This window comes from Plodia interpunctella, chromosome 17 (assembly GCF_027563975.2).
Source record: "Plodia interpunctella isolate USDA-ARS_2022_Savannah chromosome 17, ilPloInte3.2, whole genome shotgun sequence".
Lineage (NCBI taxonomy): Eukaryota > Metazoa > Arthropoda > Insecta > Lepidoptera > Pyralidae > Plodia > Plodia interpunctella.
In genome coordinates, this window is record NC_071310.1 from 4166047 (window position 1) to 4194013 (window position 27967).

General features: G+C 37.8%; 3 protein-coding genes across 5 annotated transcripts; 1 reads left to right on the plus strand and 2 right to left on the minus strand.

Moving 5' to 3' along the window:
• Positions 1 to 24867, plus strand: LOC128676902 (uncharacterized protein). Of its 2 annotated transcripts, XM_053757349.2 has the most exons (34): positions 1 to 235; positions 1307 to 1417; positions 1656 to 1673; positions 2905 to 3076; positions 3163 to 3740; positions 3823 to 4116; positions 4232 to 4413; positions 5066 to 5218; positions 6657 to 6838; positions 7021 to 7103; positions 7276 to 7427; positions 7818 to 8004; positions 8173 to 8295; positions 8580 to 8681; positions 9318 to 9419; positions 9664 to 9920; positions 11817 to 11920; positions 12041 to 12168; positions 12582 to 12736; positions 13100 to 13225; positions 13426 to 13593; positions 13878 to 13974; positions 14283 to 14467; positions 17372 to 17527; positions 18107 to 18341; positions 18690 to 18828; positions 18962 to 19070; positions 19385 to 19542; positions 19806 to 19979; positions 20392 to 20518; positions 20692 to 20847; positions 21194 to 21352; positions 21921 to 22179; positions 22390 to 24867. In XM_053757349.2, exons 1-34 carry the CDS (start codon positions 130 to 132, stop codon positions 22590 to 22592), a joined length of 5640 nt encoding a protein of 1879 aa, XP_053613324.1. In that variant the 5' UTR covers positions 1 to 129; the 3' UTR covers positions 22593 to 24867. The 2 variants fall into 2 exon arrangements, with proteins under 2 accessions (XP_053613324.1, XP_053613325.1); XM_053757350.2 differs by lacking the exon at positions 1656 to 1673.
• On the minus strand, positions 14679 to 16766 carry LOC128676904 (larval cuticle protein 65Ag1-like). Its single transcript, XM_053757353.1, has 3 exons — positions 16609 to 16766; positions 16342 to 16451; positions 14679 to 15971 (listed from the first exon to the last, which is right to left on the minus strand). The coding sequence occupies exons 1-3, from the start codon at positions 16618 to 16620 to the stop codon at positions 15749 to 15751; spliced, it is 345 nt and encodes a 114-aa protein (XP_053613328.1). The 5' UTR covers positions 16621 to 16766; the 3' UTR covers positions 14679 to 15748.
• On the minus strand, positions 24448 to 27520 carry mr (morula). 2 transcript variants are annotated; one of them, XM_053757351.2, is made up of 2 exons: positions 27224 to 27510; positions 24448 to 27127 (listed from the first exon to the last, which is right to left on the minus strand). In XM_053757351.2, the coding sequence occupies exon 2, from the start codon at positions 26896 to 26898 to the stop codon at positions 24889 to 24891; it is 2010 nt and encodes a 669-aa protein (XP_053613326.1). In that variant the 5' UTR covers positions 26899 to 27127; positions 27224 to 27510; the 3' UTR covers positions 24448 to 24888. The 2 variants fall into 2 exon arrangements, with proteins under 2 accessions (XP_053613326.1, XP_053613327.1); XM_053757352.1 differs by having other exon boundaries at positions 24448 to 27520.
• Positions 27521 to 27967: the final 447 nt, after the last annotated feature.

The window sequence follows — 27967 nt, forward strand, 5'->3', positions numbered from 1 at the left end:
AAATTATTTTTGTGTAAATGAAGTGTCAAAATGGGAGTGAAAACCGAAGAAAACAATCTGAAATTAATATTTTTTTCACTCTGATAGTGGAAAAGATCTCAGTTATGACATTATAACTTTAATACCGAAATGTTTACCAAAAAATCCCATCAAGATGTTAAAAAATCTACAGTTAAAATTCAGGATTCGAAGAAGGATTCAGCAACTCGGCTAAAGCACTTAAAAATCGTATTAGGTGAGTAATTCGTGTGAATACTCGATTATATATGTTTAAAAACGATGTCATTTAATTCTAAGCTTTGATTTTCTACGCCTAACTTCACCTAACGCTACTTTTAGCAAGACATGCTAATGGCTTGAGAATAACTGTATCTGATGTACTCTACCATCTATGAGATACCTGTGGTATTTAGCTTTATCATTACGTCCTTCCCTGTATTTTACTTAGTGCTAGAGTTTGATTGTATTAACAATATAAGTCATTTGTATAATCTAAATTATTTCTCATCATGAATAAAGCATTTTTTTTTCTAAACTACATCTCCAAACCAAGTATTTAATTATATAAGTAATGTAATTTTATTTTTTATTCAGAAAACCAACAGTGTTACAATTCTATAGATACTTATGTTATATATAACTAAAAGTAAAGCCAATAATAGGTTCCATGTACATATCAAAGTACAGTAAAATAAAATACAATAAAGTATACCTAAATAATCTCAAAGGAGAAAAGTGAGTAAATGAGCCAAGACCAACACATATACATTTTTAAACTTACAACAAGATATAAAGATACAAAGAAAGAATATATTTTTTAAAGAAAAACAAACAAAGAGACATTTTTTCTGGGTGTGTTAGTAATTAAATAAATATGAACACATGAAATAAGTAATATATATTAATAACTTAAGTCTGTTGTAATGGTTTATTTTTGTAATGTGGTTTACAAAAATCTTTAAGAGTCTAATCTCCAATTCCTGTAAAATGTTAACAAAATATGAAACAAAGGAAGAAAAGGAAGGTATACATAAATGGAAATGTGCACAGGTATAATGTACAAACCTTGGAAATGGCCTGCCAACCACTTCTGCACAAGCCAGTGCTAGTAGCACTTTCGAGCTATCACTGCTGAGGAGAATGTCAAAGGAATCCTCACTAAAATATCAAACAAATTAAACATGCTATGGTGTCTTTAATAACAATCTGTTGTTAAAATTGCCAGATAAAATAAATTTATATATATATATTTATATTTATATAATAAATAATGGAATGGAATTAGTAAAATATTAGTTTTTTTCAGAACATTATGATGCTGATGAAGCAAAAGCATATTTTGAGGCAAACTTCAGTCATGTCTACTTCATATTGTATGATAACTTCATACAGGCGGAAAATAATCTGCGTCAGAGAGGTAAGTGTATAGCTAATCTTGTAAATCCAAATAATAAAACAAGATTTGTATTGCCTAACATTAGTTTATTTTCAGTATCTGAGTCAGTTTACTTAATTTAAATATAAAAAGATAGAATAGAAATAAAAATTATACCTAATCTAGTTATCTACCATAGTACAAACCTTTTGGTATTTTGTTTCACATTGGCTGTTTTTAATGTTATTTATAATTGTTTTCTTTTTGTTTTTGCGTCCAGAACTACCATTCCACCTTGGTGAGTTGTAGTTTGAACCTTGCATTCAGATTCCATCGGGGAGCTTTGTATCAAACCCAGATAATCTTATCACACCTCTAGCTTGTCTATTAGTATAGGAGTGTTATCATGAGTGGGATCACTGATTGTAATAGAATTACGCAGTTACTACACCTTGATCATATTGCATTTTGCCATTTTATTATTTAAAATTTGCATTTTATTTTTCAAAATTATATAATTTTATTTTGAGCAGTTATGAATGATTATCACTAGAAATATAATTTTCATCTGCTAGTATATTGGGTTTCAAAATAAAGCTGAACCTATTACAATCAGTCTGTCTGTCACAGGTTTAGCAAAATTACAGTTTCCTAATACATTAGTATTAGTATTTTTGTAATTCCGTATCTATATAATTTTGTATATTAATTAGTGGACATAACTAAAAACATTGGGTATTATTTGACTTAAAATGTTGTATGAGTGTCAGAAAAACATTTTTAAAACTAGGGCCTCATATCCAAAAAAAGTTCTTGATCTAGTGACCATGGGTGGACATAATTAAAATTAGTTAGGCGAAAAGGAAGAATCGAAAATATCATGATAGTATAAAACAATGTGTGACATCATTATGAGTACTTATGTTGTGCTTGAAAAAACAAGTTTACTGCACAGCATTACTTTTTTGTATGTTATAAAAATATATTATTAATCTGGTAATAAGAGAGAATACATAAACAGTATGTTTTTGTTTGTATTAGATATAGATTCACCATTAAGAATAATGTACCATTGTAAATTGCTTATAATAGGAATATTCACAAGTATTGACTTGTGAATGATCATTGGTTCATGTTTAAAAATTTCTGATGTTTCACACAATACCACCCACCAAAGCATGAATTAATATACATTCTTGAAGTATCATATGATTTTCGAATTGGTATTTCGATTTATTAACATTATTTTTGTATATCTCGGTTAGCTAACAAATCAAAAATTATTTAAAACTTGTTTCTGCCAAAATTAGACCATTTCCATGTTTTGTCATGCCCTATTAACATCACTATTAACGGAATGCTACATAACAATGGGCTGACTCACACAGAAGACATTACATAATGCTGATAACAAGAATGTGACCACCTCTAATAGTTTCATAATGGCTGCACTAAACAAATTTGTTTTAGCTTTGTCTTGAACCCACCTATTACCTACATTTTGAATGCTTATTTTCTTCATATTTCAGTGCACAAGGCGGGGAGGGAAGAATTAGAAGGAGCCTTGTGTCTTTTAGAAAAAGTATTATGCCTCCTCCCCGAGTTGATTGGGAAAAGATGGCAGCTACACTCTTTGACAAGAGTATTTTCAAAACTCCTCCATAGCTGGAATTCACAAAAACTTCGAGCAGAAGCTATAAGGTACTTTTAATATTTTCTACAACATAATAATTTTAAAGCATTATAAGAAAGAACAGATTTTAATTCAAATTAATAAAATTCCACAGATACTTCCTTCTCTGGTACCAAGCACTAGGTGACAATGCGCCACTCGAAGTTCATAAAATGTTTGCGTCACTGGTGCCTGGCCTTCCGGAGCCCAACATCATGCCATCTGGCTCCCCCCTCAAGGCGATGCATGATGCTTCGGGAAACATCTCACATGAGTCCAACGAGTTCAGCATGGAGGACATCCTACAGCACCCAAATTTTACCGCCACCACAGATAATGCAAAGAAAGTAGTCGTAGAACAGACACCTTCGGGCATAATTGGGAAAATAGCTAATGTTTCAGCTTCTATATTCCATGATACAAACGCATTAAATCCCGTCCAATCTGTCGAAATTCAACCCTTATTGCCGGCTAGCGCCAACGAGAGGCCAGTGGAAAATGAGACCAAATATTTTTTTGAAATATTACTGGATGGTATGGCGACATCGGTCACGAAAATACACTGGAAAGATCGCTCGCACGCGAAAGCTATGAGATGTTTCGCATTCCTCCTAGAAAAGTTCAAATTGTATTATTTGCCTGTAATATGTCCGCAGTTTAACCATAAAAATTCGTTATACAAGCCTAATTTAGGTAAGCTATTATCTACATAAAATTGATACAAATCATAAATCAAATTCATTGTAACATTCTCATAAATAAATGTTACTTCCAGAACTACCTGTACAGCACAACGTTCTAGAAGACGACTTTGTTTTGTGCCGCGTGACATTGATTAAATGGGTGGCGAACTTCGCGCACTTCATGAAAAAACAGGGCAGTGACGGGGGTCAGCCCTCCTCCATGACGAGCACGGGCTCGCACCTCCCGCACTCTAGCACTCCCACCCCGGCCACCTCCCTGCACCACGAGGAGGAGACCTCCTTCACTGTCGGCCACCCCTCCGACTCCAGCAGAGCTTCGTCACATGATTCCGCCTCTAACACTCCGCATCCAAGTTTGGAATCAGGTAATAAGCCTATGCAATTAAAAATACATACTCTTTCTTTATTTACCTCATATTTTTTCACATTTTAATAAAAAAATTGCAACATTTGATTATGATCTTTTTAATTTTCACGCAGGCTCAGGAGTATACGAAGAGATAAGTTCAGAACAAGTCGTCCGAGACGTGCTATGCTGCTCTTCTCGAGAGCACGTGGACTTCACTATAGAGGTGCTGCGGCAGGCGTTCCTGCTGCCGTTCTCTCACGCCGCGGCCACCAGGCGCGTCATCGCGCTCTACAAGGACTGGATCCAGATGAATGTGAGACACTGTTCACACTATTACACTTTGTGTGACGATGGACCAGAGGTAGATCTTGGCACAAATGTCCGATCAGAAGTCTTCATGCTTTACAATATGTATAATGTATATATAATACATCAGTAGAATGTGCTAATTACAGTTATTGCGACAAACTGATACGGAGCTTAATATTTAAGATACTTTGTTACAAGAACGCATATAAGTATCAAGTTGAAATTTATGTCCGATACTTGGGTCTACGAATCAAAAAATCAAATTGGTGCAATCAAAAATTACGGCTAATGTTGTTTATGTTTAGTATAGAATAATATTGTTGTTTATTTCCTACAGCTAATTATATTGTATACAGTGCGGATAAATAAGGAAAAATCTTTGTGAACCACAATAGTACTGAATTTTAGTTTAATAGGTGGACACATAACAACACTGATAAGATAATAGCGGAGCTGCTACGCCATGACCTAAAACCGGGCTTCATGGCGAAAAAATCTTAAAGATTCGGCTGGTATGTAGCAACCGGCCGCCTGCCTGACGTCACCCGTCCTTAGGAATGCTATTGATATCTATCAGCTGCCTCGTCGAACGCACACGGCGTCACGGATCAATGAGGAGGTCACAGGTGTAAACTGTAGTTGGACGTTTGCGACAGGTGGCAGAGATCCCCCCATTCCTGATGGAGAACACGTACGAGCAGCAGCTGGTGGCGGCGGGCGAGCCGCTGGCGCCGCCGCGGCGCCTGCGCAACGACTCCTACCTCGGCGCGCTCGGCAGAGACAACGTCATGGTGCGCGCCGGACTGCAGGTACTCTATGGTTGATGTCTATTACATTCAAATATAAAGTTAAAGACAACGATTTACGCAAAGCCAAATCGGATAGACATGTCATCAACGATCTCTGTAGCCTAATAATGGTCATCATGCTGCTGTCTGCATGACTGCTACACTAGAGGTTCTGGGTTCGATCCTCGGTCAGGTCAAAATGAAAAATGATCTTTTCTGATATATCTAAATATAGGTTATAGAGATTAGACCAGTTTCTCTGATCGATTTTAAGCAGTGGTACAATTTTTTGAGAACTTTTAAATCTACACTTGCATCCATCCATTTTGCATCAGGGAAGCGGAGAAAATAATGGCATAGACAGCAGATAGTATAAGTACGGGTACATTATGAAGTGATCCAAAACCACATCAGCCCCAAGTAAGTCACTGCTTCTACCAATTTCTACCTGTTTGTGTGTCGACTATGGAATTAAAAATTAAAAATTTCGAAATCTGCATATTCTACTTTCTACAAAACATCAGTATAAATATTTACAACAGGTTGTTTGAGAAGCATGCGGCTGTTTGCGTAGGTGGTCTAGCAAACAATCCATAAACGTATGTAAATATACTATTATTCGTTGAACTGCGTTGTAGAAATAAAATTATCATTATTAGTAATTTAAAATGGCTATAGTTATGATAATTTACACAGGACATCATCATGAGAATATTTTTGCAATGTTTTATTGAATGTGAGTATTTTGCTCTTATGGCATACCTTATTAGGGTAACTTGGTATTGTCTAAGCGTTATATATAGCCTGAAGCGCAATTTTGAATATTACGATATTGACTTCCTTGTACGAGTCAAGTAAACCTTTTAGTGATTTTACAGCCTAGGACTACACTTCGGAAATGCTATTGTTGCCTATCAGTTGTCAAGACTTTTTCACTAAACCGCTTCATATGACAGTTACTAGAGGATATGGAGTCCCTAGTCCTAGCCTAAGGTGGGAACCACACGGTTGAATTAGAATATTTCCATGGTTCTTAAATAGTATTTCGTCACAAAGATTAATGACAAACAGAATCATTGTAAAATAAAACAAGTGCGGCACTCGTGCACAATAATACCATATTTGAGAATCAATGCATTATGTTGCAATTTATATTTGTTACATGTAAGCTACAACGCGCACCTCGAAAGTTAAGACCTATGGAAGGATTGTCTATGGTTTGCCTGCGCAATAGCAAAATAACTTTTAAATCGCCTACTGCTGGGTACCGTAAACACGCCAGGGCCCACCATTCATGGCGCATACAGTAATGTGAAGAAAATTAATGAGAGCACTGTGTCCTCTTGGCTAGCAATACTTATACTTAACAACCGATCTTGACCATTATATTTAGTATAGCAAAAATTGTTCTTTTTATTGACATACTATACATCTAATTTGTCTCTGTTTTTTTCGACAGAATGTGCTCCAAATATTCATGACGCAAGCTGCGAACGTGTTCCTAGCGTCGCCGTCACCGGTGGCGCCACCTGGCGCGCTCAGCCAGCAACAACTGCTGGACGAACAGACCGACACCTGCAAGAGAGTACTCAACATATACAGATACATGGTCATGCATGTGGCCATGGACGCTAATTCTTGGTGAGTTCTTATCTAAAGCTGTTTTATGATTTAATTCAAATTTACGATGATTATATTCAAGTTTATTTTTATACACTAGTATCACAGCCCACCGACCTTCTTGATTCCTACAGTTGAATTTCCAACACCATCACGCAATAATCAAACGCACGAAATCAAGTAATTAAATTATATACTTGCAGGGAACAACTGCTGTTGGTACTCCTTCAAATCACGTCGCTCGTCCTGACAAAGGTGCTGCCCAAACGAAAACAAGAATCATTAGGTAAATTCGCCCTTTTTACATTTTTGTCTATATTTAATTACATTTCTACTAATAATGTAAATTCTGCCACGCTATCGTGTATATAGACCCGAGGTCAAACATATCGACGGGCAACGTTCTGTGAAAGCCACAGACAAATAATATATATGTAAAGTATAATTTTAATTTTCAGGCGGGTTTCTAGCGCCAGCGTTATTCCAAACTCTTATAGTGACGTGGATCAAAGCTAACCTGAACGTGGCGGTGAAGCCGGAGCTGTGGCAGAACTTCATGGAGTTGCTGTCGCGGCTCACTCACTGGGAGGAGCTCATCAAGGAGTGGGCGGTCAGTGTGTGTTATATCATCTCTAGCTGATAGCTAGTGGCTGAATTACAACTAATCTGAACGTAGCGGTGAAAGATATGAACATGAAGTGTTGATGCTTGCATGAGCTTCTTGACTTTGCCCAAATATCTTCTCATCAAACCCAATATCTTATCATCAAACCCAATATCTTGTCACCGTTCAATCCCGAACTTTTCCTCATTGCAACATTTATTTGGTGTCATTTGACTGCAAATCCCATAAAACTTTCACGTAAATTCTGGAGTCAACAACCGGGACGTCTGGCAACACTGATTTTTTGATTATTTATTTGCTTTAGATAGGGTACAATTTAATATACATGGCTGGTACATTGCATACTCTTGTGACGTCACATGCCGGCCGTTACAGAAAACAATGGAGACCCTGACGCGGGTGCTGGCGCGTCACGTGTACTCGCTGGAGCTGTCGGAGGGCGGGGGCGGCGGTGGGGGCGGGGAGCGGGGGCGGGGACGCCGTGCCACTCCCGCGCCCGCGCCCGCGCCGCCGCGCGCCCCCGTGCCTCATCCGCCGCCCCACGCTGACGCTAACACGCCTGGTAACTCCCATTTTCTTAGTGTTGAAACTCATTTTATTTAATGTTATTCATAAAAAGTCAAAACATATTTTCAGCTAAAATATGTTTTGTCGCTATCGCACTTATAATTTGCCATATTTATCATAAAAAATTACATGTACTTAACTGTATGTATTTTCCAATGCTCAGGTAAATCGCCGAAAGTAGGTCACGAGTCGCACCCGCGCAAGGAGGCGAACTCCAGAAGACAATTGCCGCGCTGCCGCAGCGACCCACACATCGCTAAACATGCGCACGCGCCATCTAGTACCGGTAACTATAATATTTTCGCCTCCGGGAACGTTTTTATGTGCATAAAATCTCGAGCAAATGCTAGATCGATTATAAATGCTCCTCAGAACTTCCAGGTTCCTGTCAGGATAGGATTTTTTTTTCATATTGATGAATAATGTACCTATTTTATAATATATATTATCTAGAACCTGAACTAGTACCCCATAATACAAGGAAAATTTCATTGGGACTTGTTCGATCTGTGAATTTGTATTTCTTTAAATAAGTATTTTGTCCAAATGAATTATGTTTTGTTGTTATAGAAGAGACCAAAGAAGCACAAATTAGTAGCAAGACAAGGAGATGGTACTCACTGGACTCATTGAGACAAACGTCGAGTCATGACGAACGGGACTCTGCGAGCGGTAAGTTCAAATGAAATTATTAAAATATTTGCAACTTGATTTAGACAGAAATGTGTGAACTCCAAAACATTAAATTTCACTTCGGTCGCTGGAATTAACACTGTCTCATATTATTATTATATGTATCTTATGTACTTCACTTTATTGTAAATGTATCTACCATATTGTTGATAAAACTCGCTCGTATTACAAAATGGTACTCGTCGGTAAAGTGACTCATATATAACCTCATATATACACGTAGTCACCCCTCTCGCTTTCGTTTTATAGTCCACTTGTGTGTTGGCTATAAAACAAAAGCGAGCTTTATAAATGATTAGCTTTTGCCCGCGGCTTCGCCCGCGGCTTCGCCCGCATAAATTTCCCACGTGAAGTACTATTTTTCGAGATAAAAGTATCCTATGTCCTTCTCCATACTTCAAACAATATGTATGCAAAATTTCAAGAAGATTGGTCCACTAGATAGAGCGGGAACGGTAACAGATAAACAAATAAACTTACTTTCGCATCTATAATATTAGTTAGGATAATGTTCGATTAGTGGATTCTTATTCCAATGTGACAAGTTTAATAAAAATTAATGCTTTTGTATACATATCATTGCACGTGACTATACTGTGCCGTATTCACTCTCAGGATCCCGCTCACCGTCGCCGGCGCCTTCTAGCGGCGTTGAGAGCAGCTCGATTAAAGATTCCCCGCTGCAGATTGATCTGGCTTCTGATGGCGGCAACGTCGGTAAGCACCATGTGGTTTTACCTCGTCGTAAGTAATGCATGATAAAACTTCTGACTGGCAGAGAAGTCCATTTATTGTTAACTTTTATGTTGTACAATAAAGTTTAAATAAATAAAAATAAAATAAAACAGGCTTGTACCCAGCCTACTGCTGGATATAGGCCTCCTTTATTTTTCACGGATATGCAGTATGATAATTACGACTGCACCTGTAATGTAACAAAACAACTGTTGTCGTATACCAGAGTGGTCAGAACAAGAGTCGCTGGGGTCGGGTCGCGGTGTGGGCGGTGTGGGCGGTGTGGGCGGTGTGGGGTGTGCGGGAGGCGCGGGTGTGGGCGTGGCGCTGGGCGGCAGCGCGCGCGGCTGGCTGCCGGACGTGGCGGCCGTGCTGTGGCGCCGCATGCTGGCCGCGCTCGGCGACCCCAACCTGCTGCACGACCCCGCCGCGCACAAGCATCTCTACGTCTACCTCATACACCTCAACCAAACTCTGCTCAAGGTATTCGTTTTTTTATGGTCAAAATGGATAGTTTCACGCTGATGCTACAGTACAAACTTAAGTTACACATCGTTTACCACCACCATCGATTAACGTTTTATGAAAATTCAATAGTAATAGTGTTTGTAAAGTTTTTTTACCTATATTTCTTAGATATTTTTTCAGTGTTTAGCTATCCATACTATCCATATCCATACTAATATTATAGAGAGAAAAAACTTATACTTTTGTTTTTATCCTTGAATGAATTTTTTTGAACGATTTTGACGAAATTTAGCACACAAATAGATGAAACGTCAAGAGTATTATAGGCTATTTTATAGTTTTACCCAAGCGAAGCCGCGACGAGCCAATAGTTGGTTATCAATAATAATATGTTGAGCTGAGTTACCATTCTGGCTGTCCAATTGGTTCAATTATTAAAAAAAGTTGAAGAAAAATGACCTCAAAGAGACAAAGAAAAATTTTAGGAAATACAAATAAAAACACGCCAACGAATCCGTGAGCAATAACTTGTTATAAAACATTCACAACATAAACTTGTAATACACTGATTAGAATATTTAATTCCACTGTAACAAGAATCGATTTGACCACACTCAAACAAATCGATTACGAAAATAAAATCGACTACGCCCATTGAGGGCCGTTAGTTAATCAGCACCTACGTAACATGTCACCGGCATCTGCTAATGTTTATCGCAAATATGACACGCTGGAGTAACTTATCGCCGGTATCATAACAGATGGCCGATAGACCTGACGCATCTCAATAGTTAGTTTGAAAATACAATTTCAATAATAGAACTACGTAGTTGTTGCACTGTGGCGGTCAAGCTTTGTGTATGGTGTTGCTCAAGGTGTGCACTGCGCTGTCTAACTCGAAGGTTTTCAAGGACTGCCAATGCGAAAGAAGAGCAGGAAAAAGAAGGCTTCTGAAGAGGCTACGGAAGAAATATGAGGTTGTTTTTCTAAGGTTTTTTTATGCGATAAGAACTAGCGTTATAAAAATAAAGAACAAAGACTTTATCAATAAAAAATTACGCGCAGCATTTTTACTTTTCTTTGTAATTTATGTTGAGATAATTTCATTCTGTAATACAGATACTACACATCTAGTAAATTGCAACACAATAACACTCGAAATTTATTACTGTGTTTGTTAAATAATTAAATTAGGGACTCAGCAATTTTCATTGTCAATAAACACGAATGTAATCGTTAGTGCACTATTACTACGGTAGTAATGAACAATGGCACGAATCTGACATAACCGGGTTGTAAAAGGGAATATAACTTCAGTTTGAATTCTTCCGCGTGATAAAACAAAAGAAAAGTTGGTAGATTGCATAGTACAATGCGCGGGTACCCATAAAACTCGCATCTAATCACAACAGTGAACAGGTATTTTATCGCGCCGCAACTAATCTGTGTGGAAAATGATTGATACAGTGTGCAGCAATATCGGAGAGAAATCTTTCAATTGCGAAGATATTACTGAAAAACAGGCAAGTTTAAAAGTAAAAATATGATTTTTAATTGACATTTGTGAATGATCAGCTGACATACACATTATAGCTAACCTAAAAAAATATTGTAAACAAATAATAAATAATAATCAAAACCTTAAAAATTAATAAATAAATTAAAGCTTAACTTGTATTATTTTCTAGTTGAATAACTATGTTTTTATTAACAGATGTTAAAATTTGTTCTATAATGCATCATGTATTACATTTTTGATATGGTCATCAATAAACAATCTATAATTGGCGTATTTCAATGTGTATCTTGAAAAAAAGAACTTTAAAAAATTATACAAACACGATTTTGTGAAAACACATCTAATTTTATTAGGAAGTTTTTCACGCCAATAACACCCACGTTTTTTTACAGATCAGTGCGAATCAGACTCTGAATGGAAACACCGAGATCCATGTGCCGTTCAACTTGGTGGCGGGATGGTGTCTCGAGGCCGAGGCTCTGCCACCCACGCACAGGTGTGAGACTAAACACAGTACATTCTAAATATTTTACTCTTAATTTGATATGTTGTTGTTTGTTTATCTTGTATGTTTGCAATTTTACATTGAAAATTAATCAGATATTTTTGTACCCAGGGCCGGCAAACTGCTGGCGTTACGGTTGCTGTGCGAATCGACACAGGCGCAGGGCCCTGGTTCCCCTTCCGCCTGCAGCGGGTTACATCTTGCGCATTTGCATCTCTACCAGCGCGCATTACATCATGGTATGTTATTTCGAATAAGAATCACGGAATTTGGATGTAATTCAAACTGATTTATTTATGTAAAAAAAAATTAGAAACGCCTACGTGCGGGCGTACGTGTCTAAAAGTGCAACTGACGATATATGAAAACAGATTTACGACAGTTAGATGAAGTTTTTCATATCCTTAAACGGGTACGACCTTTCACACTTTTCAGCGATTTGTTGTTCAAACCCACCGACATAGAGACACTTGATTGATTCTTGATTATCACATTCATATAGCTACAGGTCGAAATATATACTGTTTTTGTGACCTTCGAACGATGCAACGCACTATCGTTTGTGTTGTTTTTTTTAACTTTTTTAAACATTAGTAAAAAATGTTCATAGCTTTTTCCGACTGTGAGGTAAGGATTATTGTTTTGTATACAGGCCTGACCGGCGAAGATCGGTCAGTAGTAGACGTGTTAGTGGAATACGCGGCACCGCGGTACCTGTCCCTGGCTCTGGACGGCTACTCGCTGCTGCTGCTGGACTTCGTGCACGCCTCCACTGTGGTGCTCAACTCGTCCGACATGACGCCCGAGGTGACTGACCGAAGTTCACTTGCATTGATTTTTTTCAATGGTTTTAAGCAAATTTATAAATGAAAAAGTTCGATCGCTTGGTACATTCGCTCGAACTAGTTTACGGTGATTTTTTGTAAATACAGAAACAGTAATAGATCTTTTAAAAAATTGGAGAAAACCGATGAAGTGAACTTAAATTGCGCGAGACGATTCTCGCGCAATTAAAGTTCACTTCATCGGTTTCGGAAATCGGTGAAATTTACATTAACGATAAATTTCCTCAGAGTAAAGAAAATGTTCTGCAATTTTTCCTATACTCCAGTACAGGAAAAATTGCGTTGGGATCCATCCTAATCCTATACTACTTTTATATTATCGCAGTGTCCCCGCACGGCCGCCGTGACGTTCTTAGGGTCCCTGTTGTCGCTCCCCGACGGACTGATGAATGCACCGATGTTGCAGCCTTACCCGCACCAATACAATACGGTGTCTTGTCCTGATCTCAAGGTACAACATTTCGACCTTATTTTTTATGTTGAAACGCATTTTTTTTGCACACCTGAAATCATGTCATCTATTATTTATTGACGAATCATTTTAAATACCATTTTATTTTTTTAAATATTGCAATTTGTCAATTATGGCCTACTTTTAAAAGTATCTTTTTTTATAAATAATGTGTACAATTGTAATTTTATTGTTGCTAGGAACACGTGCTAAATATAGTAGTGCGCGTATGCCGACGCGAAGGGTCAGCGTCCGCGAGGTGCGCCGGCGCAACGGCTCTGTGCGCACACGTGACGCACCTGCTGGCCACGCGCACCTACACTGAGAGACTGCCCGCCTGCGTCACGTGTCTGCTGCAGATGTTGATGGTGACAAATCTTTATTTAATTTCATCCAAAACCATTACATTTTTTTTACAGCTTCCGACAATATTGTTTCGACGTATGGGTTCGAAGATTTGGATAAAATTAATCATCAATGTCTACATGTAATACTCTTGAGTCCGGTAGTATGGCCAAAGCGCTGGCAACCACTTTATCTCACTTATCACTCCGATGTCATTTGTAGCTCTATATAATAGTATTGTTCAGTTATTTTAAAAATGCATTTTGCCGCAAAATATTTTCCACTAAGGCTAAATCGTTTGTTTCAGATGAAAAACAAAACTATAGCTAAAGTGGTAAGCGACTGTATTTTGGTGCTAGCCGACTATACAGATCGAATCGTGGAGCAATATCCAGGACTTGCCGGTTAGTTAATGTATCCACCATACTTAATATTATAAATGCAAAGTCTGTCTGTCTGTCACGGTTACACAGCTGCGTCGATTTTAATGAAATTAGGATTATCGCAGTTTATGATCCGAGTTCAAAAATAAACTCCCGAGTTCAAAAATAACTGTGAACAACAGCTAGTTCTTATATAATGTAGATTAATTATAATACAATTTTACATTTTAAAGATTTTATCTTTGCCTTAAAATTAAATTAACCACCGTCTCACAAAACTTGTAATCACAACTGAGATATGTATGACTATAGAAAAATATACTTCACAGGCAAAATAATCAAATGGATTTGCGCATGCCTCGGCCAAATATCGTCAAACAGCAATCGGGAATCCGTGAAGCCTCTAGCGGGCTCGCTCTTGCTCTGCCTCGCAGAATTCGCCGTGCGCTGCGGGCCCACTTATCTGATGCAAGAGAAGGACGGCAAGCAAACTTTGCTGCTACTTATATTCAGAGTAAGTTGAACATTATTGTCACATGCCACGTTTTTTTACTTCCCTTCTTGATTTTTTATGTCGATAAGAAGAATGTAAAATCTAATTGATTGGAAGCACCGATCGCCCGTCAAATATTTGCACTGACGTCGCCAATCAGAAAAGGAAGGTATATAAAAAAAATTATGGGGTAAATACGAGATCTTAGAAGTAAAAATCAAAGTGTAATAACTATTATAACAAGAAAAACGTTTATTTGTAAAAAATATACAAATTGTATAAAAACATAAAAAAGCCATTAAGAAATAACAAAGTTACATCGTGGACTGACAGTGTAATCACATTTTAAGTGCCATTAATATAACATTGAACGCAACATTCAATACTTTCTATTTCTGACCTTTCACACCTTTCAATTCAACGTAATCACAGTCTAGACAGTTTCGAATGTAATCAACTTAAAATATCCATTGATGTAACTTATATTGACATAGCTCACATGTTGCGTGTAGTAAAACCTACACAAAAAATAGATGACTCAATAATTGTGCTAATGTTTGCACGAATACAAACATTGAATTTAACTTTTCCTTATAGAGCCTGAAGGTACGCTTAACATATTACTATTTACTGTTTTCGTTTTCAACATGGTTTTATCGTGGCATAATATTATTTTGTATCAAAAAGTACTTCTAAACCTGGTATTTAAACAATTTACACATATTATTTTGACAAAGGGTCGTAAACAACAGTTTAGGATTGTGTTGCAGTTATATTGTCGACTTGCTGCCGGCCTTTTGTTTTGGGTATTAGAAAGGGAATGGAAAATATGAGTAAGGAAAATCAGCTATATCACTGAACAAGTAAATTGAGCCGATATAAGGAAAGGAATAGGAAGGGGGGAAAGGGATAATTTCACGCACATAATTCAAGATACTGCATGTGTTAGCGTGGTAGTTTCAGGCCGGACGGAAAAGTTCTAAGGTGCCTTGCATACGTATACCATATACCACGTTAAATCTCTTTGGTCAATAGCTTGATAAGGCTGCGTTTCTATTAAAGTTGTGCGATATATAGGTAATTTGCAAGGGAAATGTTGATTTTTAATATTTTGCATACTTACAATGAATTCCATATTGCACTTCTCTAACAGAAAAGCAACTTAACTGCCACACACGTTTACCGTTAAATACTCACGATACACAAAAAATACTGAACAATTAAACCGCGCGTCGTGTGTTGTCAGCAATAAACGTAAACATAATACCTCAGCTCTTTCGTACCTTCAAGAAAAGGATGGAATTATTGCTGGTACTGTTGTTGTTGGTTCTGCTGTCCGTCCTGATGCTCGACGTGCTCCTGGGGCTGGAAGCCGTGCTCGTCGGCGGTGTAGGTGATGGTGTAGGTCACGCCGTCAGGGGCGACGTATTTGTAGCTGCCCTGGACTTGGATTGCCTTGTGGTCTTCCGAGAACTGTTTCAAGGTGCCCTGCTCTTGGCGGGCTGTGCCGTCGCTCGTTTCGAACCTGGAAAAGGAAATAAATGAGATAAATCATTGCAGGCTAAGTTAATTCCAGAGAGTTCGGCGACTATATACTAAAGAGAAAAATTACTAGAGTTGACATGGCATGTTATAAAAAAATATTTTTGGGAAATCTATATTTGTGAAGAAATATGTCATGAAGTTAATTTATTATCTCAGTTATCCAGATAGATATTTTCAACTTATCTTGTCTTGTAAAACTTGATAAATAAAAATTTTAAACAGTAAAAAAGCTTTATTAAAATCTGTTTAAAAAAAGAATTGTACTGTGTTTTGCGAACAGAAGACATTTATAGTGGTTTCCTAATTAAATGTATACTACTTTATTATACATAAAATATAGTTACACTCACTGGAATTGGTATCCCTCCGGGTTGACGTCAGCTTCTTGCTTCAAGATGTAGACTTGGTTATCCTGGGGCGCAGCCAACGCCACGGCGACGAAGGCAAGAGCGAACAACATCTGTAAATTATTTAAAAATATATATACATTACAACGTAGAGTAAACCTATTACTCATAATTATATATATTTATCTAAATTAACATATTAACAATAATATCCAACTAAACAAATTTTTGACTAAAAACAATAAACATTCCAATTAAAATCTTACTTACAGATTTATGCATTTTGAGATATTTATTTTATTTTACTGTAAAAGTAAGTTGCACTGATGAAGTCAGCTGTAGACTGTGTGTAGTCCGGGAGACGCAGCCATTTTAAACGAAACCCCTAATTGATGTCAAAACTGTCTTCGATACGTCTACCGAAGTGCTAATGAGGAGAGACGCTCGTCCTACAAATATGAAATTCTATACTGTTACCTAATATCAAGACTCAATAACCTTGAAGCATTGTCTCATAGCTTTGTGATAACAATATCATGACCTTTTTTTAAAAATTGCAAAATAGGTGCATTGTTCGATTCTGCTTTACATATGAATTTTCTTTACTTGGTAATAATTTAAACAAATTAATAATTTACCTTGATAATCTCAGGGTGAGGTATTCGTATTTCAGCAATTCTTCAAAGGCTTAGTTCTAGGAACCTATATTTATTCCTATATCTTAAATTACAGAGAAACAAAAAATGTATCAGTAATTAAAATTTTAAATAAAAGAGAACCCAGATTTTTCAGTGTTTTGTAACCATTAAAATATAAAATAAACTAGACCAAAATTACGGTTCATCCATTGGTGAGCCACGATGCCACAGACAGATATACACATACATAAACGCGTTCAAACGTATAATATCTTTGTTTACGTATAAAAAAAAAAGTTGTTATATATATATATATATATATATATATATATATATATATATATATATATATATATATATATATATATATATATATATATATATTTCATTTTCAGGTACTTAATGCGGTTATGAAAGGCACGAGCGGCTCGGACATCGAAGGTCTGACTTTGCCGGTAGACGAAGACTTCGACCCCAACGTGCAGTCAGTTAACTTAGGACCAAAGACTTCACCAGCCTCCACCATTGACGTCAAACTTTGGGCTCAAACGGTACGAATATTATTTATGACTATACTCGTGGGTATATTAATGAAATAGGGATATTTTTAAAAACTTCATATAAAATAGCTGTATTCTAATAAATATTTGTGATTTGGCTTTCAATATACAATAAGCTCATATAAAAAGCAAAGTCATGATAGTCCGTGGCTTTAAAGGTTTTCGTGATTATTACAGTTTTGAAACATTATTAACGAGATGAAATGCTGAAGGTTGGTATTAAGATCTACAACATTTCATAATGCGTCTAGCAAAAAATATACAAAGCATATTAGTATGTGACATACAGACTGTGGCACAGATTTAATCTGCTATAATGTTGTCTTTTTTATTTTTGTTATATAAACGTCGTAAAACAATTAGATTTTGTGTTTAATTTTGAACATGTGAGGTAACTTATTAATTAAATGATTTCCCCTTTATTTAGCTAAAATGTAATTTGTCACTACCGCACTTTATAATTTTTGACATTGACATAAAGAGACGAAACACCTTTAGCTTAAAGTATGCTTTAACTTTTATGAATACAGGGTTTAACTTGAAATCATTATTAATATATTTCCCAAACAGATATGCACACAGCTAGTGCTGTTCCTTGGGCACTGGCCGCTATGGAGCGGCTGCCAGCTGTCTTCAAGCGTGTGCGAACAACACGACAGCCCCTCGCTGGGAGGCTCCTTAGGGCCGCCGGTCCTCACGGCGCCGCATATACAACTGATGAGGCTGAGCGATTCCACGCTGGCGTCCTTTGTTGAACTACCCGCGTTGGACATGCCTGCGGGGGGCGCGGGGGGAACTACGCCAGGTATAATGGAATCATATTTTTTCAACAGCAATAGAAACTATGACACCACTAGCTATTCGACTAAGACACATTTTGTATTGTAGATTATACAGCTTACGCACCATTTCAATAGTTTATTTATAAGTTATAGCAACTATATACTATTATTTGTAAGTACGAAAAATAAGTATATTAATTAATATGACTTTAAATATTTTGTTAATGCATGTACATTTTTGAATTTTTATTATTTAAAAAACAAACAAGATAGATGTACAACGGCTGACTTATCCCTTGTAGGGATCTATTACAGTCAAGCGGAGATGGATGATGAGGCCATGTGTACAGTAGCATGTAATTCATGTGCAGGTCTATCGACATCGGACCGCCAGGTGCGGGTGCTGCTCCGCGACATCGCCGGCAAGGCGTGCTGGGACGCCTCCGCCTTGCATTACGACCCGTCCAATTCTTCTGTGGAGACCCTGGAACTGCTACCGATGCCGGAAATGTATGTCACATGTTCTTTCAAGTTTTTTTTTTATATAGCTATCAGGTTTCTAAAAAAATGACAAGTATTCTAGTTTACAGCACCAAAGATGTTGGGCAACATTGTTATTAAACTGTGGTTTTTGTCTGGTCAGTGTGGAGAGCCCCCGTCACAACACACTGTCGTCGCTGCCTCCGCCGCTGCCGCCCGACCTGCTTCCGGACTACAAGAACTCGCCGCCTGACAAACATCAGCTGGACCACGTGAGTTTATGTGCATATGCAGAAATTTGATCATTATCTTAAAAATATCTGTACAAATATTTTATTTGCTAAATTAATTTTATTTAAAATTTTATTGTAGAAAATTATTTAAGTAAAATATGTAGAAATTGACTTAACTCCATATGACATTCTCTATTTATATTCTCTAATACAAAACATTATAAGACGGACTTATCGCTAAAGCTGTCTCTTTCAGTCAACCGTAGGGTAAGGGTCTAAGAAATATGTCGTATTAAATTTTTGGTTACTCTATTCCATAAACAATATTTTTCTTAATAAGTGAATACTCGAAGGTACTCGCATACATCGGCCACACGTCACCGGAAGTGGTCTGCGGACGTAGACTGGACGCGGGCAGCGTGTCAGTGCTGCCGGCCGGCGCCGAGCAGCAACTGGTGGCCGCGCTGCAGGCGCACCGCAACGCTGAGAGGCTCTATCTCAGCCGGGAGAGGTGAGTGACACTAGTTGTGTGCTAAGCCGAGAGGTGTGAAGATGCGTTGGGAGCTAAATAAAGGCCTGTAACTTTTGAAATACCTATATAAAAAATTATAGTTTCGATGCTAAAGATACAACTGAAAATCATTTACACTATTATTTTCTTTTTTTGCATCCAGGAATCGGCACGAAGCAGAATTCACATAAGTGCAAACTTATGTGAAATTTTTCATATGTGTATGTCCATAAACATATATTGTTTTACTATGTATTGTACAGTGAACAAGAGCCGGAGAGGACCGAATGTCCGAGCGGTGGCGTGTCGCCGTTCGCAGTGAGCCGGCTGCTGCTGGCGCAGCTGGGCTCACTGGCGCCCGCGCGTCGCCCGCACGCGCAGCTGCTGCGCCGCTCCGACCGGCTGCTGCGCGAGCTGCGGAACCTGGACGCGCTACGGTACTGTATCATACTGTGTGTCACCCTCGGCTGAGCACGCTGGCGCCCGCGGATTGCTGTAGGCTGATGATGATGATGTTTATGAGCACAGGAAAAAGAGGACAAGTCTACTAAACTAGGTCTTCTCAGAAAATATTTTTTATTTATTAACTTGGCCTAGCAGTGGAACAAGGTTAAAAAAATATGAATTATAAGCTTTACTACTGCATCTCAATGAGATTTGACAGACAAATACTAGATCTCGATTGGACAAGATAGACCCATTCGCCGCGACAGATACTGCAACTCGACATGTTTAGATGATTTTTATATTATTTTAGAGATCGTGGTTCTATAATTTAAATTTAGAAAATCCTTTTGAAATGCAATCAAATAATATGTAGTATAAATATTTCAACACATTGTTTTACAGGTGTCGAGAAACGCACAAAGTGGCCGTCATATACGTGGGAAAAGGACAGGAAACCCGCAATGAAATCCTGTCCAACCGCTGCGGGAGCCCTGCTTATGAAGCTTTCTTGGCTGCTCTAGCTTGGGAGGTAATTATACATTGTCTTTGTGTTTAGAGTAATCATAAATAAGATCGTTCGAACTAATATAGATATACTATCGCGTCTTTATTTTTTTGTAACTGCTGATTACAGTCGACGCGGACGGCTATTTCACCTTTAGCAATGCCGTCGAAGAACTGTAGAATTGTAATATTGCACAGGTGGAGCTGGAGAGCCACGTGGGGTTCACGGGAGGGCTGCGCGGCGGCGGCGGCGGCGGCGTCAGCGCGCCGTACCTGGCGTCGCTGACGCTGGAGGCGCTGTTCCACGTGGCCACGCGCATGCCCGCCGACTCGCCCGACGCTCTCCTGCACAAGGTTGGTACCTACTCTCAAATATTCTCTATTCAATATTATACTGGCCGCAAGTTAGTTTCTTTTTTGTTCCTACGTTGGAGTTCTAAATTCAAAATTATTTTTTCCTCCCCATCGCACGGTCTTCGGAATCCTTAGTTGTCAGGCCATTGACGCGCATCCATATTTGTGAAAGTGTGTTTGTTTGTCCGTCTTTCACGTCAAAACGGAGCAACGGATTGAGGTGATTTTTGGTGTGGAAATAGTTGGAGAGTATCATAGGTTACATTTTTGCCGCAGGCAACGGCTAGTTTCATTATAATATTGTTATACAAGTTTACTATAATAAACAAATGAGACATGTGCCCAGACTCGTCACCTCGGCAACGACGAAGTGCACGTGGTGTGGAGCGAGCACTGGCGGCCGTACAAGCGCGACACTCTGCCCACACAGTTCTGCGACGTGCTCATCGTGCTGTACCCGCTGGACGGGGGGCTGCTGCGGTGCACTGTCACTAGGAAGCCCGACGTGAGTCCTATTCATTTTTATTAACAAAATATTGGAACACCTCCGTCCTATTTTCACATATTTCTTCCAATGGAATATAGGTAAGGTATAACTTCTTTCGACGATGTTCCCTAATAGTTTCGACATAGGAGACTTCAAAGAAAGGAGGCCGTCACTTTCCTAAAGAACCCGCAACGCATACCGCAGCCAGACCAGCGGTTTGCTGGTGTCCAAGGTCTGCCCACAATACTATGGAAAAACCTCGACGACACAAAACAGGACAATCTAGGTAAAGGAGTTTTGTTTGGGCCTTGCGGTCGGGTAACGCCGTCACTGGCTAAGATTTGTAAAATGCAACACGTGATACAATTTTTTAAGATTCGCCTGTGATTTTACATTGCTGCCTGTCTGGTGTTAACTTACTTTGAGAATGCTGTTATTGCCTATCGGCTGTCAAAGTTCCTTATCCTTTGATCACCTAGTACGACATCCACGAGAGTAAGACCCTATTCTAGGGCAAAAAACTACATGCCTCCTGAATATTGAAATATCCAAATTACGCTTTCCATTTATATTTATATATTTTCAGGTTGCAATATTCGGACCTCTGTGGGAAGAGTGCATAATCCGCGTGAGCTGTGGCGCGGCGTTGGTGCGAGCGGCGGCGTTCTGCGGCGGGCGCTCCGTGCGCGCCACCATGCCGCTGTACCAACACGCGTATGCCGAGAGGGCCAGGAGTTTGGACGCCTTGGTCACCCATCACACGCAGCCAACGACCTTTGAGAACTTCGTGGAGAGGATACGGGAACCTGTGCCGCCGCAGCAGACTGCTTCCGCTACACTACCAGGTAAATATTATGCAATTGTTGGATATCTGTTTCTTCTCAGCAATGGCCGTTGCAAAGCCACGAATGCGCAATTTGTCAATTTTATTATTAAGCTACGCCACGAAGATTCGCTCCGAATAATAATAGTATAGATTATGTAGATTGCATGTAGAAAAGGTAAAATTTATGAATTTTCAAATTTGATTTTAAATCTGCGTACTACAATTTCAGAGGGCGGCAGCGGGCGGTTGGCAGCAGCGCTGCTGGACCACGGCGCGGCGTGGGGCGGCGGCGACGGGCCCGCGGTGTCCCCGCGGCCCGCCAAGCGGCTGGGGCCCTTCAAGCGCGGGCCCGGCTTGCCCGCGCCGCTCACCGCCCCGCCGCACGTGCCGCAGTCCGCGCCGCCCATGCCCGCGCCGCGCCGAAACCGGTGAACTACACTTTGGAATTCGAACACAACACATTCTTAATACTAACAGAGAACTGGCTGAAAACGATGTCCTAAATAATTTCTATATTGGCCATTGACTGATGTGTATGGTTATTCTCACTTACTCCTATATGGATCTATAAATACCAGGATGTAAATGAGTCGTAATGAGAAAGTGTGACAGGCGCGGATGATGGCTGAAACTTACGCCAACGCGTGACAGACACGACATGTCAAGCCCACAATTGATTATTTACTGGAAAAATGTTAAACAATATTATTTTACGGCGGCATGTATCCAAGGCTAAAATAGACATGTAACTAAAAAATATTTTTTTTGCTTAGCATCCTATCTCAACTTGGGTACTCGAAATTTATCACATTTTAGAAGCTCTAAAGCTAACTGCACATTATACCAAGATCGCCACGGAAAACCATAATATGTTGTATTAATATTGGAGGTAATTAAGAGTTCATAATTGAATATGGCTCTATTAAGCATACTTATTTTAAATGAAGATTGAATAAGTTTATATTCAACGTAGGTAGGTAGTTTTGGTACATTTATTTGAACCTTATTTTTTAAACATAAATTAAAAATAGGCAGTATTTTTTATGTGAAGGTTATTTTTACATTAATTAATTCTTTATTTTCATTATTTAATAACAGTAATAACGAAGAAAACAATAAAATTGCAGAGTGCCAGAAGTTTGTTATGCAACTTTACAGTGCTATTGTTAGCTTATTGTTGAAAATATCAAGACTTGTTTTTATGATTATATAATTTTTTAAAACAATTTAAAATAATAGCCTCTAGAGCGTCATGCTACCTACCATGAAGAAGAAATAAACATTATTATTATGTACTTATTTCAAATACTATTACAATTCTATTTTTTATATCTTTTTTAAAATACCATCTATGAGTATTATAGTATACTGATCGTTTTTAAATATTTGTTGCGAAAAACAAATGGATTTGAGATTAATGTGAAATCACATTAAATATTATTTGATTCGTCCAATTAGAGATTCTTAGCACTGTAACTTCGTACTTAATTATTTATTATGTAAGCTTTTTAACTATATAATAGTATCGCATTTAAATCATATATCTTTGCTATGTTAAATTTGGTTGTATGCATACTAGCAATATTAATATTTCACGAAGTTTTTGATCATCTTACATTGCTAACAAAATTTTACATAGCATCAATACAATTTCTGTAAATATGTAAACTAGTTGTAGAGCTTTAACTGTCGTAGTTGAATTTACAATACTATGTAGTTTCTGTTATTACTTATTTGTCGGTATAAATGTTCCGTACAATTCCTTAATTACTTTACTCAAAACTAAGTACTAATTTGTTTAAGAGCAAATGCGTAAATGCACTTAACCTCAGCCTTCTTGGTGTGCATCTTTGCATCTGTTGCTAGGCAACTTAAACATTTTACTATGAGGGTATTTTTTGGTCGTAAACTGCTCATTAACATTTTTATGTTGAGTTTAGTTGACTTAGCTCACATAATACCTATTTTACATGTTTCTCTTATTATTTTCACATTTTGTTAGGGACTTCACAAAATACAGAATGTCGTTATTATTAGTAGTACTACACAACTCGTAACCCTCAAGCAAATAATTTATTTCACAAAACTTTTTTAAAATCTAAATGGTGCTTTTACATGAAATATTTTTTATGTAAATTAAAATCTAAATAAGACCGGCATCAATTTTAGCACACACCCCTCTTTATATACAAAGCCGCGAGCATATTTTGTAGAAGCCTATTTATATAAAACATTCCATGTAGTGCATGACCTAGGGAAAAGTATAACATGGGAAATTATAAAAAGGTTTCTTTGCATTTAAGTTTATTCATGTACTAAATGCATTCCAAACAAATATTTTTGATGAATCTGTATTTGTTTCTCAATATTATATAGGTAACTGTTATTACTGTAATTTGTTGGGTGAAAAATACATTGGTTACATTTTAATTTAACAGTATTTTTATAGATGTTAAGACTGACACAAGATTATGTATTGAAATAATTGAGTATTAAATTAATATCTTATTTCTATAAAATAATGTGGTGGTATCACTATTTATTGTAGTTAATTTATTAATATTTGTTGATCCAATTAATTGCTTCACTGAATAATTGTCTTATGTTATTTCAGTAATTTGAAAATATATAATAACCTACAGACATATTGTAACCAAATTTTTATATTTAAAACTGCAAAAAAAAATAAAGTTGTTAAACTTTCCAATGTGTCTAATTTATTTATTTATTACGTTTTTGGTAACATATACATGCCCCCCTGAAGAACAAGTTGATGTGTTCGTACTTTTGTGTCCAAAAATTGACGCAGTTCCTGAAGACTGCATTCTGTCCCAGGAGCAAACATTTTGAGCATTTGATGTATTCTGTCTAGTGGTAATGAGTTCAAATTAGTCAACATGGCAAAAATATATGACCAAAATACCTGGAGATCTCTTTCTCTCTGGTCATGTGCTGACGCCATCACACTTTCTGCTTCATCATCTTCACATATCATTTCTTGTACCTGATTTGAGGCAACACTTGATTTGTTTGCATCTGAGCCATCTACTAACACATAAACATCAGAACTCTTTTCTGACACAAGGCCCATCGACTGCCAATATGTGATTTTCCTCCTGAGTATAGTAACTGGAACTTTCATCGCCTGGTGGAGCTCCTCAAGTGACCACTCTGGTTTTGTTTGGAAATGCATGATTAGAGTAGCATTGAATGGAGAGACTGTCAAATCCAGCTTCTTATTCCCTATTTCTATTTCAATGTTGACATTGCCAAGATGTGGTTTCCAATCTAATGTTCTATTGCCTTTTAATGCTTCATATGACTTTGTGTAAGATTTAAAATGATTTTGTATTTCTTCTGGCAATTCTAAAGTTTCATCTTTGAATGGTGGCCAAAATTGTGCAGACAAAATCATGGCATTAGAGGCAAACTTTTTATTTTCTGCTTCAAAATCTTTGTCTTGTTGTATGAGAGCATTGATCCTCTTTGAATCTGATATGTCTTTTAGCATCACTTCACAAAAATGCAATTGAGACTCACCAAATCTCAATTTCAATAATTCCAAGTATCTAATTTCTTTTTCAGTGTTGATGACTCCCTGTGCCAGTAGCCTGTCTGCTAAGAGTGTGCGGTATTCATTAACAAACAATTCTTTACTACCATAAACATTAACCAGCATAGATATTATGTCATTTGCTTTCCGGTCACTGGAATTGACTTTAGGGTCTGCATCCACTGGATCTGGATTCCATTCATCCCAAGCTTCATCCTTGTCAATTTCTCCTTCACCATCCACAGCAAACTTAGCAAGTTCCTCAGCTAGCTCACTGCCAGCACTGTCTTCTGTGAGGCTACTCACTACACTGCGCACAGTATCCTCTCTGTTCCTCAAATAATTTCTAACTGGCTTCGTTACAGTTTCTAAAATAACTCCAGATGGATCTAAATGTCTCAAAGCTCGTATTGTAGAAACATAAGCAGTCAATATATCTGTTGTGTTCACTCCATGGTGCAGCAGCCTAGTCTCTAGAGCAGCTTGCAAGTTTTTGCACAAAGAGGCTCTCAGATCAGTCTTGCACAAACACAACTTTATATCCTCTACTGCAGGTTGGGAATCTGGATAATCGATGATTATATTAAATAGTTGATCTATCCTTAACTTAGTATAACTATGATATAGATAATAGCTTAACTTTTGCTTAAATTTTGAAATTGCGTTTTGTATATTCTTATCATCAGGTGGTGGTTTAGATGAGCCTGCACAATAAATTCTTGTTAACCATGACATCACTGTGGTGTCCAACCAATTTTCTAAAAAACCAATATGAGATACATCAAAAGTGCCATCACACAATTTTTGTATATGGGACTCTATTCTTGTTTGGATGAAGTTTGTCAAAACCTGTCCCGTAAGCCGCTCAAGTAACTGTAAATCCATCAACTTCCTGTTTGTATCATGAAACACCTTGACAATATAAGAACAGTTGCAATCTGAATACTCATTCCAGCATCCTGAGCACATAACATCTTCACCCATATCAGAATATTCATATTCATTATCAAATACATTAAAAGACACTTTGTAGAAATGATTGATTATAATGTGATAATCCAATGGTAATTGAGACAGAAGGGTTGCCCTGATTTGCTGCTTGAAACCCATAATGACATCTTTCTCACCAAAGACAGGTTTGTTATCACAACAACTACTATTCAGCACTGTCAACCTTCGCAACATATCCTGAAAGCTCGATACTGACTCATAGAGATCGTTGACCGCTGACTTGAACAGCTGGAAACCTTTAACCTCCTCTTCTGCTTTAATAAATTTAGACCAGAAAGATGGAGCGACATGCTGGCGAAGATATTTCTCTATATGCACTAATGCAAGGTCTCTTATTCTTATTTGAATGCCCAATCCGACAATGATTTGCTGAATTTCTTCATATTCGGCACTCGTACAGTCGCTGAAAGTTGTATCATTTAATATAGGGAAAGCGTAATTTATCTTATTCCAATATATTTTCAAATCTCCTTTTTTATGTGACATTTTATTGAAGTACCTATATAAAATGTTCGTAGTTCTTGTTTGGTTCCCGCGCGGGGCCCTGCCCTTCTAACTAAATCTATGTTTGGTTCAATAAATCAAACAAGTTTTTACTTCTTGCTCTCCCTCCGCACCGCAATTCGCAATAGGCAGGTTAAGTATTGCTAAACACACGGAATCGGAATAATAATCTCTCTCTAGTTACACGTATTTTTCCGTAGCTAAACCGACCGAATATTGTTTTTTTTTTTGGTAGGTACATAGTTACATACTTATTTTTGTTGTTTGTAGTAGCAAATGACATGACAGACTGTCAACGTCATGACAGAATATCAACAAATGACTGTAGCATTAGGTACGTACTTTTTTATTTTTTTACGCTACATTTGTGTAGAGTAAAAACCATGGAACACTTGATGACGCACTCTATTTCATCTTCATGTGTTTGCATTCTGAGCTGTGAAACAACGAGGCCCGGGGCTAACGTTAAAATTTTGATGTTCGGCTCTGATTTTACAACCGGCCGCCTGACGTCAACCCCCAATGGGAATGCTATCGTTGTCTATCAGCTGCCAAACCTATGTGTCTCAGTCGCCTCGTGCGACATCCACGGGAGGATATAATATATAGACCATTATCGCGGTTCTTGCCTTTTTGGGCACAATTGTGTCACAATCATGAAATTAGTAGGTACTCGAAGTACTTGTTAAATCCATGGTCACCTTAGAAAATAAAAATCAGTGGAGAAGCTGTTGTCAAC

What these genes read in the sequence shown, in the direction of transcription:
- LOC128676902 (XM_053757349.2), top strand. Translation starts at nt 130, where the DNA reads ATGTTTACCAAAAAATCCCATCAAGATGTTAAAAAATCTACAGTTAAA. An exon ending in GCCATGGACGCTAATTCTTG is followed by an intron (nt 6,839 to 7,020) that starts GTGAGTTCTTAT and finishes ATATACTTGCAG; the next exon opens with GGAACAACTGCTGTTGGTAC. An exon ending in TGGCTGCTCTAGCTTGGGAG is followed by an intron (nt 20,519 to 20,691) that starts GTAATTATACAT and finishes AATATTGCACAG; the next exon opens with GTGGAGCTGGAGAGCCACGT.
- LOC128676904 (XM_053757353.1), bottom strand. An exon ending in CCGGAGGGATACCAATTCCA is followed by an intron (nt 15,972 to 16,341) that starts GTGAGTGTAACT and finishes TTCCTTTTCCAG; the next exon opens with GTTCGAAACGAGCGACGGCA.
- mr (XM_053757352.1), bottom strand. Translation starts at nt 27,210, where the DNA reads ATGTCACATAAAAAAGGAGATTTGAAAATATATTGGAATAAGATAAAT.